The sequence below is a fragment of the Falco punctatus genome (genome assembly GCF_963210335.1).
Source record: "Falco punctatus genome assembly, chromosome: 6".
Taxonomy (NCBI): domain Eukaryota; kingdom Metazoa; phylum Chordata; class Aves; order Falconiformes; family Falconidae; genus Falco; species Falco punctatus.
The window spans coordinates 71,851,819-71,870,325 of record NC_137585.1 but is presented as its reverse complement, the minus strand read 5'-3'; the positions used below and the strand labels follow the sequence as shown (position 1 = coordinate 71,870,325).

The 18,507-nt window shown below is 41.6% G+C and overlaps 1 protein-coding gene across 2 annotated transcripts in view; it reads right to left on the bottom strand.

The window, feature by feature from the left end:
• The window catches only part of PPP6R2 (protein phosphatase 6 regulatory subunit 2), a 106,124-nt gene continuing 87,617 nt past the window's right edge, over positions 1-18,507 (bottom strand). For both annotated transcript variants that reach the window (XM_080392793.1, XM_080392792.1), the window contains 7 exons: positions 18,040-18,167; positions 16,930-17,105; positions 14,735-14,897; positions 14,227-14,315; positions 12,855-13,062; positions 1,999-2,154; positions 1-169 (listed from right to left, as the gene is read on the bottom strand). In XM_080392793.1, coding sequence (XP_080248919.1) covers positions 118-169; positions 1,999-2,154; positions 12,855-13,062; positions 14,227-14,315; positions 14,735-14,897; positions 16,930-17,105; positions 18,040-18,167 — 972 coding nt within the window. In that variant the 3' untranslated portion in view covers positions 1-117. The remainder of the gene's footprint in view (positions 170-1,998; positions 2,155-12,854; positions 13,063-14,226; positions 14,316-14,734; positions 14,898-16,929; positions 17,106-18,039; positions 18,168-18,507) is intronic.

Sequence of the window (18,507 nt, the reverse complement as noted above, 5' to 3'; positions counted from 1 at the left end):
TCTCATCAATGCAGCATTTATTAAAAAATAAAATTAAAATGAAAAAAAAAATTGACAAATTGCATCACCAGGTAGCAGCCTGGCCTGGATCACACACGTCCCATTGCATCTGTTTCATCAAGCAGGGCCATTTAATGTGGCTTCAGCACAGGGCAAGACTTCTTCTTTCCTAGAGAAAACCAAAGAGCAGTATTAGAGAAATACAACTACTGGAACATATGCACTCCTAAAGCTTACTTTCAACCTGGTTGGAAACTTTTCTCTTTGGTAATACTCGAGCCATCCTTCCTCTATTTTTGTTTCTCCTGCCTGCTAAAATGTTAATATCTTCCTAATGAGAACCTCCTCCATTTCTGTTACAGAATACTACATTTAAAATTCAAAACAGAAACTGAGAAGTCTGCTTTGACTGCTAATTACACAACATTCATTACTTTATTGAAGCAGAAGTTTGGAACATGACTGTCAGGGTTCCGAGTCCACCAGAAGGCTCTGACCTGATCAGGATCATCTAGGTTCTTCCCCTCCAGGCACCCTCCACCAGCAGCCTGGGCGCTGGGTTTAGGTCTTTGCCAGAGCTATGTCATACGCACAGCTTTACACCCTGCTGCTGCAGACCTGCTGACTTGACTCTGTGGCTTGTCCCAGGACAAGGACATGAATTACTATCACTGGATGTGGTCCCATGGGACTGGGCACCTTGTCTGCAGGGTTTCTGCCCCCGAGTGCGCAGTCACCCTTGGGTCCCAGTGCAGCTTCTCTTGCCTCAAGGCACTCAAGGCCCTGACAGTACCTGGTGTGTGGTGGCGAGAACAATGATCCGGTGGGATACTCTGCTTCCTACCCAGTACAAGTTGCACTAGCACTAGAGTTTGTGTGAGACTGGTTGTAAATTGTGCGGTCAAATGCTAGGCAGTAGCTGTACTGGGGAAATACGGCAAGGGGTGATGACAGGACAAGGGGGAATGGCTTTAAGCTGAAAGATGGTAGATTTAGACTAGATATTAGGAAGAAATTCTTTACTGTGAGGGTGGTGAGGCACTGGCACAGGTTACCCTGAGAAGCTGTGGCTGCTCCATCCCTGGAAGTGTTCAAGGCCACGTTGGATGGGGCTTGGAGCAACCTGCTCTAGTGGAAGGTGTCCCCATCCACAGCAGTGGGGTTGGAACTAGATGGTCTTTAAGGTCCCTTCCAACTCAAACTGTTCTATGTTTCTATGATTCTATACAAGAAGCAATAGTGCTGACAACCAGGACAGATGTTTATATAGTGCAGTTGAGTGGACTGGTGGCATGAAGCTCAAAGTGCTCATTAGAACTTCTTCCTCTCACCAAAAGTACCTAAACAGAAGAAATTTTGTAGGATGGTCCAGATGTCCGGCTTCAGCTAAGCACCATCATCTGAGACTCAATCTAATAGCAAACGTGCTCCAGAAGGATTGAGACACTCAAGAGAGGTTGTCTGAGCAAAACAGCAGAAGCACCTCGTTATTGATACATGCCTCTCTAGAGCCAGAGCAGAACTATGGAGGTAACAGAACTAGATACGCAGAAGGATTGTTTTCTGAATTTAAAAAGACTTAAACTGTCACATTTGCAAAGAACTATGAGTATTTCTCCTTGAGATTACTTCTAGTTTCAGTTATCAAAACACATTCCCACATTTCCTCATAACATTTTACTGTAACTGTCTGTACGTTCACCTGAACACAGAAACACATACTATCTGAGTATTTGTTATGCATAAGTAAGAAATGAGAAGTCTGATGTTTTAATAAAAGAGATGATTTGACAGCACTTTTGGGAAACTGAAAGACATGTGCAATATAACACAGTAATAGCTCTACTCTACCTGCAGTGCAACACTCTTCAAGACACTCCAGATGTACTACTTGTGTAACTTTGACTATTCACTATTGGTAGAATAACCACATTCAGTGACATGGTAAAAACAGATTCCCTGTCACAGGCTGGTAAAGGAGGGTTTTGACCATCTTACCTGTCTTTTGTGGCTGTTTCTGTGACAGCTGTGACAACAGCGGCGGTGTTCTGGTGCTCCTCTGAGTGCTGGGCCATGTTGTTCAGGGGTTTGGATGCTTTTGTTGTTGCAATGTCAGTGATGGCCAGCTTATCAATAACCATGCAGTCTGCATCACTGTGTGGGGAGAATTCAAGTTCACATTAAAATGTCAATTAATGGGGTTTAAATTCTGACAGAGAAAATACAATATTCCCCTTCCTCTCCTAGCACAGGCCACAAAAATCCCATAAAGAAATAAGGACTGAAAATAAACGAATTAAAAAGCAGCATACACGTCCTGGAGGCTATGTTTCCTAAAAATCAACAAGACATCAAATATGCATGAGAACAGCTCCTCAAGAAAGGCACTCCCATTTCCTGCAGCAAATCTGGCCTAAGAGTTCCCTCACATCCCCACTGTCTGCAAACCAGATGTTTTACAGCCCTCCACCACTACCTTGGCTGGTGTGCTCTCCTACAAACACAGAAAACAAGCACCAGAAGGATGCAAACGTGGAGTATGTTCAGCCAAGACTCTGCAAGTTAAAGAGGGTCCAGAAAGTCAGCAGTACCACTGGGAGCAACAACCCAAAAGCAGACTGCTTGCCTTGGCAGTAACTGGAGACTGGCAGTACCCCTGGCGCAGGACCACAGAACAGCCTGGGCTGGATGGGACCCCAGAAGATCCTCCAGTGCAGCCTTTGGTGGGAAAGGCAGCCTATAGGAGTTCACCTCCCCTGGAATTGCCCTCCATTACGCAACACCACCAAGCACATTTCCAAGCCCACTGCTCCTTAAGCTGCTGATTTCGGCAAGTGTGTTTCTGATCTAATACAGGCACCCACGCTGCTCTCTGCTCTACAGGCTTTTTTCCCGAGTGGCACCTCATACTTCCATGTGCACCTAGAAAAGACTTTAAGTACAGAACCTAAAATCCCGAGGAAGACAAAAAGAGCTGATTGGATGTCCATGAGTGGTTATCTTCATAAGCCAAACACAGTTAAATTAACTTGCTTTCAGTAACACATCAGGTGACAAGATTACCACACCTGAGGGATAACATTTCCAATGACGTATCCCTACAACAAAACAGAAGCTCAATTCCTGAAAAAGGAAAAAAACCTGCTAGCACAAAACATCCAAATCTACATTTGTATTTAAAAGACCCATATTTCTAACTGGAGAAATGATTTCTGCAAACGTATCTATTTTTTGCCTTCCAAGGCAGAGACAAGCTTGCATGTGAATGATCTTCCTCACAGTTTTAACTCAGTCCTAGTTTTGAGAATGATTTCTTCTCCTTCTTTCAGAGAGCAAGCCTACAAAAATGGAAGGAAAACTCAGTAGATGACTTGAGCTGGAAGCCTGCCACCAGCTGCCAGGGGAGTTTATAATGCATACATATAATCACAGTCTGGTAATTAAGACATGTGACAGAGATTTTGAGATCAAGGTTCTATTTCTGTAGCCACTTTTCTGTGTGCTCTTGAAAAAAAAAGACATAAAAAATGAGGAATAAGGAGATCAAAACATTTATCTTCCTAAAGGGCTAACATGCTCTTAAAAAGAAATACCACAAGTACAAAAATATACCTTAGAGAAACTGCAGGGGATAGATGAGACAGCAGAGGACTGAGCTAAGTTGCCAGAAATGTCATTAGAAAATGACTTTCCACACAAGAAGCTGGAGCTCATGAGATTTAAATTGCTCAAAGATAAACTTCTTAAATTCAACACAAAAATTTCCATGACACAAGGATTCCGATGCTATGAAGTCCTGAGGCTCTCTGACCACTAACAGGGCAGGGAAATTTCTCTCTCTTCAACAGGCTCATGGAAAAGCAAAGCTGGACAGGCAAACCTCTGCAGAAGGACACTTACGGGCCAGACGAACTGGGTAAAAACAAAACAGGGAGTTCATGGGGAACACAGAATACTATGGCACAGGCAGGAGGGTTACTAACAGTGTCTAATTCTAGCCTAGAATAAACTCTAGTACCCATAAATATTTTGCATTAGTATTCTTCTGGCCAGCTTATTTTTAGCAGCTAGTTGCATCCCTTAAACACCAGTCTGGTATGACTCTGCTGCCAGTGCAGTCCATCAAATGGTCCACTTCCCCAGCACCGAACAACCTGGGTACATGTTCCAAACCCTGACGGGGCTGAAAGCAGGCACAGAGAGCACATTACCTGCAAAGAATCTAACTGTCCTCTTGTGAGGTTGCTTAAGGCATGCTAAGGAAGAAGAGTTAGCACAGAATCATAGCATGGCTTGGGTAGGAAGGGACCTTAAAGACCATCTAGTTCTATATCTACTGTAGACTCTCCTTAGTTAAGCTCTGCAAACAGATCTCTAATACTTCCCACTTCAGAAAGAATTAGGAATTGTTAAGCTCCAACTCAAAGCCACTTGTACAAATTTTCCCAACAGCAAGCATAAGTCTGTCCAGAACTGTGTCTTTTTTCCAAAATGGACAAGCACTCAGCACAAACAACTTGTGAATGCCACCTACAGTCATGCCCACTGGGCTCTCTGACATGAGTGCCCAGACAAGTTTCCTTTATGTTCATCAAGTTCAACATCGTAGCCAAATTCTGCAACTTAACCACCAAATTTGTAAATACTACTCTGGAGGTAACTTGTAACAGAGACCCCTCTCTTCTCGCCAGCACTGCTATGCTTGGCTGAGTTATCCAACCACCTCCAGTGCAGAAGCTGAATGTCCATACTCTTCAGTCTTGTCAGAAAATAAGACTAGAAGGTATGACCCGCACTACCAGGCCCAGCCATCTTCACCTCTAGAAGGTTCAAACATAGTTTGCGTAAAATAAGATGGGAGATACCTCCTCCTAACCACTGGTTGGGTGCTTCCAGACAGCCCCGGCACAGTCTGGTGGTGGTTTCCTCACCTGGGTGCTCAGTGAACATCAAGCTTAACAGAGCTGACCAAGTTTGCTTCACTGTACATGTAACACAGCTGAGCTCAAAGCATTCTGAGCAGGACGGTCTTGACCTTCATACAACAGGGCTTCTGCAGAAGAGCTTTAAGGAGATCATCTTGGGGTCTAAAGAAACTTTGTAGCAGCAGTGGACTATTGCCTAGGGTCTTGCAAAGTGAAGCAAGCAAGCAATGAATCAGCTGGGAATCTCCAGAGGTGTGAATACCTGTGTGCTATTACAGACCCTGGCAAGGAATACCTCCTGCAGCAGCCACCTTCAGAATGTGAAATTTGCTGAGGTTTGGTTACAGTCACTTGAGGGTGATGAACTGAGGAATAACCTCCAATGACATTTCACAGACTGCTTTGAGGCACGGCAAGGGATCGTAAAGATGGTGAATGGGAAACAAGTCAGTTATTCTCGTTTACTCATCCTGATGCATTTCGTATCTTAAAACATCATCTATGGTTTGTCTTCTAAAGCAGCAAATTCCTTGAGGCAGGTACAATCACATCTCCTCTGGGTGATGTGTACTGCCAAGCACTCTGATTTCACTTAGAATAATTATGCAATAAATTACAATAATAATTTTAAGTATTTTAAATGCTGCTTCTTCCAAAGCTTTATTTTATGTTAACTGATGTGTACATGTATTAGACAAGGAAGGTTACTGAAACAGTTCTGGTCAAAGTCACTGATGCTTGTGCAAAATAGATGCACATGTACATGTATACTGCCTCACCACCGGGAAATGTGAACAGGTCTTCTGTTTACACCAACAACGAGAAGAGATGGAAAGCTGTGACAGTATCATATCTGGTTTCAAGAAGACTTCCAGTGACCCTTCCTAAATGCACACACACTGTTTCAGACAAGGGACTTCAGAAAATGAACTTTGGCTTCTAGCTGCCAAAGCACCTCCTGCTGGAAGCCCAACTGGGATGAGCCCGCACAGGGTGTGGGACTTGGTCATCCTGCACTTGTGAATGTTTTGCAGAGATTTGCTTTTCACAAACTACTGCAAACCTGCAGCACTCTCAATGCATATATTTTGACTCCATAAACTTCTTAGAGAAAAATCCACTACAAAGATAGCATGGAGTTCTCAGCTTTTACCACATGTAATATAATACATGTAAACAAGAAGCATTATATATCCTCATTCCAGACCTTAGGTGCTACAAAATGGTTGTTCATTCTTTTTTGCTCTAATGCCCAAATCCTGCAAATGCAAAGCCTCCTAAAGCTGACAACACAACTGTTTTCCTTTAAGCGCAATTTCTTCTTAGAAAAAACAGGACTCAACACAGTTCACACTTCATCATCACTGAAGCTGTCATAAAACCATTCTAAATCAAAACTGATACCCAGTTAAAATAAAGCGATATGCTGTTCTATTTATGAAGATGAAAACATCAGGATCTCGATTTTTGATAACAATTCAGTTCTTCCTGTAGGTTTCTACCAGCTTTATAGAGGAAAATACTTCAATGCTGCAATTTTTCTGAACACCTCTCTTGCCCGGTTTCACCACACAAACTTCTGTTTGACACTCATTTCGACAGCACTGCTGCCAAACACACCACACTCTCACCCTGTCTTTCCACTGGTCTGTTTACTGAGAGCCTCTTGGATCTAGCAAGAGAAGTTAAGCTGTAACAGCTTTGCTGCTGGTTCAAATAAGCCAAGCTGACTAAGAATTGCAGCGCCAGATGGAAATCCACGTGCCACAGCACCTAATGTGGCTCTTCCTGACTATAAGTGCAATGCTGATCTACATCTCATTGCCAAAAGGTCTATAAAGAATTCAGGCTGTAGTCCCAAATGATCAAAGAGCTTTAGGTATTTTGGGAAAGAAGGATTTGATACCGAGTGAAACAGCCTTGGAGTTCAATTCTACCCACCTCTGAAGCTCACTACTGTGGCTCCTGGGATACACTTTAGATATCCTCTAGTCTCTTTGGTAAACAATTAGTATCATAGACAATAAAACATGATGAAGACACACTAGGAAAGACAGCGGTACTATTAACAAAGAAGCAAGACATGTATGAAAAGCAAAACCTAAACACGTCTCATGCTGAGCCCACATGCAAGTTCTTAAACACCAGGCTCTGCAACAACCAACCAAAAGACAAAGCAAGAGATGCAAGGGCAGCCATGCTACATACATACTTCTCAACACGCTGGAAAATCACGTGTTGGCTGTTTATTAGACCAAGCCACAACACAGCTTCCAAATTTACAAACAACCTGCATTAAAAAGGCCAACAATTAGGTCAGCTTAGAAGATCCCATCTATGCCAATTACTGCACTAAGTGTTCACCTTAGATTGGAAGAGTTTTCTGGTGAAATGGGACCTCAGATTTGTCACTTCTATGTTTCTTTCTGAATAAATGTACATGGATATGCAGCCAAATTTTACAAAAACAGTGGTGTCATGCTCCGTGCCCCATTTCCCACAGCATGCCCATTTCCCCTCATCATCTGTTTGACTCCCTGCAGTTAGGCAGAGAAAGGAGACAGAAGCAAGAGAACCATTTCTTGTGCTGATGTTCCATGCTCGTCACATGCAACGGTGAATCCGAACATGACGTCATGCAAGACAAACAGTCGGCAGGCACAGAAAAGAAAAAACATATCCCAAAATGGGAGAGCTCAAAACATCCACTGTGACAACGTCACTCCATTCAGCTGGGGAAACTGGAGGATTACTTTCTCTTCTGAGTGCAAGCAGCTGCCTGCACTGAAACCCCTTGCTCAGTGATGGCCAATGCCAACAGCCACCCTGCACAAGCGCCAGCCTGGCCCCTGGGACCCCCCGTGCAGTGTGGAGCCCCTGCCCCACCAGCCCCCATGCCCAGAGCAATGGGACAAACCACTGCCAGCTGCTATTTCTGAGCTATTTCAGCAATTTAGGGTTGTCACTGCTGTTAGAATGCCAGTTAAGTGCTTTCACCCCAGAACAGTGTATGATCAGAAACAAGAGGAGACTTTTACAGTGGTTTAACACTGTAACACAGAAATTGCAGAAATCTCTGCAAAGTGAAGAAATCGCTAGCACTGTCTCGTTTTCACCTCAGTTCTAAGGAAACCGCTGCAGCACCTACAGCGTCTGCCTCCAGAAGTGACAAATGTACTAAATGAGAGTTGGTATCACACAGCCACAGAAGAAATACATTTTTTAACAGACAGCAAGCACTATTGCTCAGATGGATTCCAGCCTCCCCTCTAAACTTTCTTTTTCAGTTGCTTATCCAAGCTAGTCAGGTGAGGAGGCACTAAGGAGAGGGGGACAGTAAACCTATTTAACCATTAAATACATTTAAAAAAAAATAAAGGAAAAAAGCATTTCAGGTGAAGTTAATAAACTGAAAAAGAAATCCAAAGTTACAACGTTCCATGTCCACTATCACCATACACAGCAAAAGCTGGATTATTTTTTTTAAGAGCAGCTCATCTTTTAAGAAGCTGCTCAGAAACCTTATTAGAACAATTCAGCTTCAAAATACTTCAGATAGCTTTTGAAAATCAGAAAGAAGAAATGCAAAAGCTTAGGTTCAGTTAGTATCATACAATTAAAAGTGAAGCATACAGACATGGAAGTGCAAGTAATTTCCCATAAAAAGTATACACTTTTGCATCCATTATTCTGCTTTCTCCATTGAATGCAAGTCTCATACTGTTTATTCTGCTACCTACAGACTGATAAACATGAGCAGCGTGGAGCTGACCAGGCTCACACTGCTTCAGAGCCCTCACATTTCACCTCTCTCATTCATTGATTGCCTCTACAACTTCAGCAAAGCCTTGCAGAAATTTCTGAGACCTTCACAGCTTGCACTTGCTCTGAACAGCTTCGAGAATACTTGGCCAGTCAATACTGGCATGGACTACACCTCTCGGATCACTCATTAACAGCTTGAATATTACTACATTTTCCTGGCAAAAAAATACAGCCTGATAGCACGTACTGCGAGATAAATGCAATGCGTACTCGCCTGCTTATGGAAGAGGCAGAAGACTTTCCAAAGTTTGTTAAAATGGCATTGTCAATTATTAAAATAGTAAGTTAAGTCAGTACATCTTACAATTAGAACTATTTTAAAATACCACACAGCTTACAATTCTGAAAGCCCTTAGTCTCCGGAGGCTGCAGGCACATGCTAAGCTGCGTCTCTTGAACCTCCTGCCCTGAGAAGTCAGGATGGTATTTGTGTTCATCAGGTAACTGCTCTTTCTAGATCTGAAAGTTTATGCATTTGCTGTAACATAGTCCTCCTTCAAATGCAACAGTTATGAGACATGCTTATTACAGTGAATTTCTCTTTGTCTCTGATCTCATCCAGAAATTACAGCCAAGTCTTGCAAGCTCATACTGTGACTGAGGAAACTCATTCTGGAAAATAATTAGTAAAACCCCACAATTTAAAACAAAGAAAAAGTTGGGGAAAAAATAAGTATTTTGTAAAAAAACCAAAACAACCAACCAACCCCAAAACAAAACCAACCCACCCATCCCCAACCAAAGACCCTTTGGAAAACATACCAACCATTATTTTATGGCATACAAGTAGGGTATTTCTTAGTGCTGTTGTGAGAAAGTCTCAAGAGTCTTGACCATTACCCCACCTAATTCAGGCAGCAATTCTAGTAGCGTGTGCACTAGCAAACTGCAGTCAGCAAGGCTTTCCTACAGTCATCTTGACCAGAGCGTGAACCTTCCATTTAAAATAATAAAAAAATCCTATTTGCAGAAAGAGCTCACAAACAGGTGGAATGGCAGAAGCTCAAGGACAGGATGCATGAAACCACTAAACACTATTTGCTTTTTAACAGTTCATCAATGGCTATGTTGACTGTGCGCATACTTTCACAAAGGACTATACACAACCTCAAACGCACATTTTGGAAATATAATTTCTAGGATCTGTTTTATCTGATTGTGAAAAAGATGAGCTTCCCCAGTCCAATGGTCCAACAGCGCTTTTTTCCAGCCCAGTATGAAGTAACTAATGGGAGAAACTACTTGTCAGGTGGATGTTTGGAACCCTGAGAAGATCACCGTCATACATACCCTCTGACTGCAGGTCTAAATACTCTGAGAGATACCCACAGCAAGAGAGAAAGGCAGCAAGAGAGACAGAGATAGAAAGAAAGCAAAGAAAGGAAGAAAAAGAAAACAGTAAAGATTGCTGAAAAAACAGACAAAAGTGTTAACTTTGCAACTGTGTCCTCAAGCGGTGTTCCTGCCAGGAGAATATGCAGGAACATCTAAAAGCTATTTCAAAGAGTACAATCACTGAACACAGCATTTTCCACACAAAATTCAGATCAATATACAAAAAAAGCAGATGATTTAATACACTGTAAAAAACATCTTTCCCAAGTCTAACACACACATTCTGAAGTTATCACAGAGCGAGATTTGGCAATACTGGAAGATCTTTAGTAGGAGAATTTCTGCAAAGCTACTCATTATTTTACAAGAAACTACCATATAGAATCAGATATGGGAAAGGAAGTTAGCTAAATACATCTGAAACACCTTATTTTGTATGCTGTTTAAGGTAGCCAATATTCATAGCAGTAGTTTAAGCAAACTGCCATGAAGAACACTCTGCTAAGCCATGCAAGGACAAATCATTAACTTTCCAGAGTTTAAATTTTGGGGTGGTCTGGGCAGGCAGAGAAGCATTAGCAGTTGAGATGATCATGGAGGGTATTTAGAGGCATTTACTGCAACATCTGGAAGCATTTACTGTAACATCTGGTTCTTTCATGACCCTAGTGATTGTTTAATCTATAGAGTCCTTGTGTAGCTCCAGGTATTAAAGATCTCCACTGTAGATGTCAGTATTGCAGGGAGGGGGAAAAAAGGAGAAGGAAGACCGGTGGGGAAGTGCTTGTAGAAAGTGATCAAGAACCACAGTCAATCCAAAATATTCTTAAAACTTTCAGCATATTTCATTTCCTTGGAATCATTAAGGAACATGGAAAAAAATTACTATGTTCACTACTGGCAGTCAGAGTTTAACTGCATCTGTTCTAACAGAAGGCAGATTGGTTTGGAAGAGCTGAGGATACCAGAAGTTTCCATTACTGTCACTGGTCAAGACTGCAATCCATATACTGTGAGAAACCTGGACACTAAACAGATCTGAAGCAGCTGAAATCACAATCTATGTAAACAGGTTTCTGTCTTCCTACAGCTTCTATTTCGATTTTTGGCTGCCATTATAGTTGTGGAAAGCTACAGACACCTTTTAAGTGGAGACTGTGGTTATTCAAGTATTTACTTTCTTTGCCAAAATGGAATTAGTCTTGTAGAACTGCAGTCATGCAAAACCAAGCAGGTTCTCGAAGTCTGGTCCATATTGAAAGTGCTCAAGATAAAAACACTTACTTTGAGAGAAAAACACATTCAAAATGCCTGCCTGAAACCACAGGATAGCCCACAACATCTAACCAGCCAAATCAGGGGAAAAAAAAAATTCCTACCTACTAGGAAATAAATGGAAAATGTAAGAACATGCCAAATAAGATTTACACCGCTACTGTGAATCCAGACAGTCACGTGTGTATACTCTGCTCACACCATGCATTCAGAGAGGAAAAACATCTGGAGCACAGTTTGTTTTAGATACACATGCCAATGGATTTAATTAGATATAATTCAAATGCACTGAAAAGTGGAAAAGGAGATGCTGCTTTTAGTACAGCAAGCAGTGTTTGCATTTTCCTCATCTTTCATTTTCTGTGAAGCCAGTCTGCTTGGCCATGCCATCCCTACACATACAAACTAACTCCATTTATCAAAACAGCTCTTCAGATGCAATCACTGCAAGCAAAGAAATCTCAGGCATCTCACTCATTCCAAGTATGAAGAGTAAAGAGCATCCGAGGTCGACATCAAATATAAAACCCAGCCACATTACTAAAAACTAATTCAGAGTTGCCTAACCAAGCGTACCTTCGGTTAACTAACTGCCTCCCATCATTTCACTTAGCTCTGTAATCCCACTTGTTTCCTGAGCCACTGCTTTTTAACTCCTAGTAGCTATTTGCTGGAGTGTGTACGCATGCAAGCAGCTCACACTGACTTTCAAAAAAACCCCACAAACAACAAACATGGTGTATTCTAAAAAGTAAAATACCTGTTCCTGAACTAGATGCATAAAACACAGGTACTCCAAGTTGTTAAATCGCACCCTACAAACTTGTAAGGAATATGAGGAAGAAACCCAAATATTTTAGAATTAGGTAATATTCCTGCATGCACCACAGTGAACTAGATGCTTAAATGTTTTGAAAACCAACTTCCTATCTCAAATGATTGGAGTAGGCTAGATTCAAACACATGCAATTCCAACCACACTGCTGCCCAAAAGCTAACCAACCTGAGATTTGCTGTATCTTTTTCTGGCGTTTTGCATTTTTTATCATTTATTGTCTGTAACTTACTACTTTGACAATAAGGGCAAAATGACAGCTTGACTCATTTAAATCTTCCCCCTCCAAGACCACACACTGATTTCATGTCAGACCTTGCACTGCCATCATGTGAGGCTTTGCTTTACTCTTGCGTGCTATCGGACCTGGCATCCCTGACCTGAGCCTGGATCTATTGTGCAGCCAGCCAGCCAGCCGGGCCATGCTTCTGTGAGATGGCCGAGTGACCAAAACAAGCCATGCATGTTTCTTAAAATAAACCCGTGATAAGTATTTTCTTAAAACAAAACCACTGTGACGAGAAAGCTGTAAGACATCCTCACATGGGACATTTGGGACAGCGCTGTCTGAAGGGGGAAAGTAATACATCAACCCCAGCGACACGGGGGCTAAAACCAGGGCAGAGCAGGACCCCAGCCCAAGGAGATTCCTTTCGCACCTGGTGAAAACAGCCTTCTCATTTTTAGCATCCATAGTCAGCTTGATGGTTTCCTGGCCCGAGCCTGTGCTGATGGTTTCTGTGACGATATCAGCTTTATCCTCCTCCTCGTCACTGTCAGAACCTCCAGAGGAGCTGCTGTCTGAGGCCACCAGTGGAGCTTTCCTTGTGACACAGACGTTCCAAACACAGGGAGAGGCAGCGCTGACTGAGAAAAGTAAATAATTTGCATTGCAAAATGAACAAAACCACAGGAACAACTCCCCAGGTACAACCTCCCGTAAGCAGGGTGGTGTAAACCAGAGTGTTCACAGCTATGGCAGATTTTGAGATTATGATTTCTGTGCAGATCCCACCACATGCAGTATTATTGCTGCAAATAAGAAAAAACAAGGCCAACCCCACAAATGAGCGTTCTCCACCTGCCATCTCATGTCTGTATTTAATAGAAACAGCAGAGGAGACTATTTTCTTCACTTGTTGAATGGTACCAACTCTGAAGGGATGATTAAGACAGTTCCTGGGGTCCCTGCGGACTGTGACCCGAGCTCTGGGAACTTGTGGTATAATGTACGCAGCTATACTTTTTGAAGTGTTCATTGGTTTCAATTCCACATGGAAGGAAAGCCTCTCACAAAAGTGGCAAAGAAGTGTTGCTGTCTCAGAAAGTGTTTTTCTTGCCAAAGTTGGCATCTGCTCACATGACTTGATGTAACACCCAGTGCCTGACTGAAGACCTCTACCTGGGTAGACTTAAACGATGCACATACATAAAAAGGTCATCACAGCTGGTCTGAACTCTACTGAGCTGAATCTCCAGCTCTGCTGGGAGAGTATCCCAGAAAATGTATGTAGCAGATAAAGGTACCATACTGTCCCTTTCAGTATTATCCACCTTTTGGTTGTTACCACAGACAAAAGTTTAATTTCAACGGAACCAAGTCCTTTGTTAAATTTTATTTTTCCTTGCTCAGAAAGGATAAGGGAAAAAACATCAGACTGAAGTTACCAACTGGCTCGGCACAATTACTGATACTATAACTTACCCTAGCCTTTTAATTTTTAGCAAGTAATTTTATAATCAAGCATACAGTTAAAATAGGGCTTTCAGTTTATAAATTAATCATCTCTGTGACATCAACTCTTACTAACTTAAATTTCATCCTTTTCTTGCTAAATATTATCCCAACAAACGCTCAGGATTTCGGAGTTAATATTTTAATAGATTGATTTCTGTATGAAAGAGAACTTTCAAGTAAGATAAGGCAGATGACACTGGAGGGAAGTTCTCCCTTGTAGGCATGGTACACTACACAGAATTTCAAACAGCTTAAATAATACATCTGCTTTGTCTTGTAACATTCTCACTTACAGTTCTTGTCTTGACTCTGCTTTGGGTTTCCATCTGAATCATTGCTTTCTGTGTCGACAGGAGAACTGCATCGTGGACCTGATTCTGAGCTAAAGTAGGGGAAAAAGTCTTAAGAATGAAGTACAGATACCTTGATTCTGCTTCTAAATATCCCCAACAGAAGAAATCACTAGGGCCTAACTCTTTCTTTACATAAGTATTTTTAACTTCTAAAAAACTTATTTACTTATTTTATACTCACAGTGTAGCAGCAGTGACATGAGTCATTTACTGTATCATAAGACATGAATGCTAACACCATTTAGAAGCACTGGAAGGCAAAGGGAAGTATGAAGCCCTGATCCGAACACTTGGACAGTATTAAAACACAAAAGTATTAAAACACAAGGGGAAGGGAAAGGGAAAGGGAAGAAGAAAAAGTTACAGTCAATATACTCCAAACCATCTTTCAAGTATTCCTTCATCCAGAAGTTATAAAGAAACAGAAAAAAACGTGTGCCCCTCTTACCAACAGAACGGCTGGAAGTCTGTAAACTTTGCCCATCCTTTCTCCTCTGGTGCAGTGTTCTCTGGGGCTGCTGAATCCCATACACTTGATCCAACATCCATGGCAACACAGGGTGTGGGGGGCTTAGAGTTCACGGGCTCAAACACAGCTGTCCATCCAGACCCTGGAGACAGAGCAACAGACTGGAGTTCCCACAAGTTTTCAGAATCTTTGGCAATCCCCCAAATATTCTGAAGTGATCCCAGAGACAAAAAAGGAAAGACCATCCAACGGTACTCCTTCGAAACCTACAGAAAGCTGCCTGTCTCACAAATTATAAACAACCAGCTTGACAATCCCTCTTCTGGTAAGTATGAATGTACTATCCACAAGAGAGAAGCATCAATTAAATAAAATGATATTATGAATGTCTTCATTCTTCCAGCCAGTGATTTTCAGCTGAACTCTTAAGCACTTTAGTTTCCTGTCAAAAACTAGGAGGCATGGCTTTCAACAACTTCAATCACTAACTGTTTAATTTTGGCAATTACAAGTGAGGAATTGATACATGGATTAAAATGTTTACTATCACAGAAGTGATGTTGAGCAAACCTAAGATGACAGTTTGGGTTTGTTTTTGGTTTTTTTTTTTACAGTTCCAGCCCTATTCATTAGAATGTATTTCTATTCCTACAAATCACAAATTCTACAAAACCATTTTAATTACCTTTTCTCAAGAAAGGGAATGAGTTGCAGAGATCTGTTGTGCCAACTGATTTGCATCCAACAAAAGTGAGAGTAGTAGAGATCCACCAAGTCTACACTCACTCAAAAATTGAACCAAAATTTGAAGTAATGTCTCTAGAAGGATGTGATGGGTTGACCTTGGCTGAACACCAGATGCTCCCCAAGCCACTCTATCACTCCCCTCCTCAATGGAATGGGGGGAAGAAAATAAGATGGGAAAAAATACTTGTGGGTCAAGATAAAGGCAATTAAACAAAGTAATAGCAAAAGTCACATGTGCAGAAGCGAAGGAAAACAAAAGATGATATTTTCTACTTCCCATCCACAAGTGATGTTTGGCCATTTCCTGGGAAGCAGGGCTTCAGTACATGTAGCAGTTGCTCCAGAAGACAGATGTCATAAGTAACAAATGTCCTCCCCTTACTTCTCCTTTCTCTTTGCTTTTACATCTGAACAGATGTACGGTATGGAATATCGCACTGGTCAGTTTGGGTCAGCTGTCCCGGCTATGTCCCCCTCTCAAGATCTTGCTCACCTCCAGCCTACTGGTGAGGGTGGGAGGAAGATTGGAGAGGCAGCCTTGATGCTGTGCAAGCACTGCTCAGCAGTAGTCAAAATGCTGGTGTCTTATCAACACCTTTCTAGCTACCAGTAGAAGCACACTAGGAGGGCTGCTACGGGGATCCGCCAGACCCAAAGGGTAACTAAATTAATGTACACTATCCACAGGTTGCCTTTTGTGTCATTTATACTGGTTCTTCCTGGCAAGACTTGAAAATATCTGACACTACCAAATGGGTGTACAGAGCTATTACTGGAATAAATATGCATTACGCTCATAGTTGCAATACAAAGACATCACCGAGAAAAAGAAACGTTTTAAAACTGAAAATGCTTGCACCATATGAAAAACAAATGTTTGGGAAAACATTTTGGTCCCTGTATTTTAGTTGACCAAATCTGTTCTACTGACAACATGAATTTATGTTAACATTGTTTGCACTGTGATCTGGGAAAAACTTGTCCCTCTACAGCCTTCCTTCGAGGCAGTGTAAGAATGGTTTTGCAACACACACATGAAAACCAGAAAGGCAGTTAGGCAGAGAATGCAGATGCATGGTGTGTGGAGATGCTTGGCAAGGGTCTGCATAAAACTCTTGTAGTATAATGTACGGAGTTAATGCCATAATCCTCCGCTAATTTGTACCAAAAGCTAGTATTATTACTGTACTTGTACCTGTGTGGTTGTCTTAGCATAACTGAAGCATCACACTGCTATTCTGAAGCAGCTGGGCAGGACTCAAGCTCACTAGTATTTCAGAGGCAAATAGTTACATTCACACTTCTCATCTGCTGCACAGGTGGAATTAAAGAATAGCCATAGAAACTTGGCAATTTGCAAACTGCTGTTCTGCAAAGATGTTACAGATCTCAGTTCAAATGGGATGGTGCTGTTTGAAACTCTTTACCTTCAGAGGAGTCAGAGTCCTTCTGCTCAGAAACACTGTTCTTGTTGTTGTTTGCTGAGGAAAGAGGTGGCTGCTGTTCTGTTTCCTCCTCTTCTTCAGAGTCTACACTGCCATCATGATCTCCGTTCTCAAGATCACTTTTTGATGAACTCTCTGAAGTCTGAGACGCTCCAAATCTAAATTGCAGAACTCAGAATTAGAAAAACCCATAGAGCAGCCAGTTCATTCCTCATCTGCTTGCTCCCTGCCCCAGGCAGAAAGCACAAACTGTGAGCTGACCAAGTCTGAATGCCTTTTACAGGGCTTATTTCCCAAAAAGATGCAAAGCTCAGACAGGTAATAGCAGGCATTCCTCTAGAGATTTACACTAAGGTCCTTAAGTGCTTCACTTGTCAGAATGCATCTGCGGAGTTGCAATGTGGAATATGTGCAGTGACATATTCAGGACTGGAGAGTGATATGAGCAGACAAAACAGTCGTAAACAAGGGGAATACTAGTGTGGTGTCAATTCTGTGTATGAGCAAGACAATCAGTTTACTGATGCTAGGCAAATAAATGTTAAGGTCCTGACAATTTCCCCGTCTCATTTCATCATATTTTCAGACTTGGAATTACAGAAATAACTTTATTTAATAACTGACTATATCAACGAGATGAAAATTTGTAAATTATTTGCAATGTCAGATATGCACCACAGGAGGTCACTCATGCTTGTGCAAAACATTATTTTTTTTTACATCTTGAAAAAGAATATACTGTCTATTACCCTCAGTCTTACAATTCTTTCAACCTCCTTCTCTCCAAATAGAAGAAGAATAAGTCCTAAGTGTTTCAAACTAAGGATTTTTTTTTTAATTAACTTTAATAATAGACTCAGTAACTAGGTGTTTCAATCATTACTGCATTTCCTCCAACTGGATCTTTGCTTCACATTCAAAACAAACCCTCATCTCTTTTTGCAGAAGTGTGACATGGAAAGTACTCAGACTTTAGAAAAAAGCCTCACAGCACATAAATGACATAAGCATGTGCTTAACTGAAATGTACAGTTTCATAGCATTTAGGAAGGAAAAAAAAAAAAAGATTTTGATCTTTTGTTTTCACCTTACCGTGTTCTTGATTTAACTTGCGTTGCATAGGTTATCTCCTTCTCTTCCCAGATGTCTTCTTCCTCCTCATTATCATCAAATTGTTGGATCCGCTCATTGCAGCAGGCTTCAAAGAGGGAAGCATTAGGCTAAAATAATATTAAGAAGAAATCAAGTTCCATTCATTCTTTGGAAACAAGAACTTCAGCAATAGGAAGTTCATAGAACAGCATTTGTACACAACTAATACTATGAAGGTGTTTGCATTTATTTCATTTTACGTCCCAAGTTGTGCAACAAGCAACACTCAGCTGTGGAACAGTTACAATAGCACAGAATGCTCAGAAGCAGCCAGCTGATAGATCAAGAAAGGAACACAACAGTATCTCAGCCAGCACTGCTTCCAGAACAGCAGGAACTCCTGCATGCTGCTTCATAGCTGTTCCCCTCTGTATCCCTCACAGTGGCAGGAATATAAAGTCACTGTAG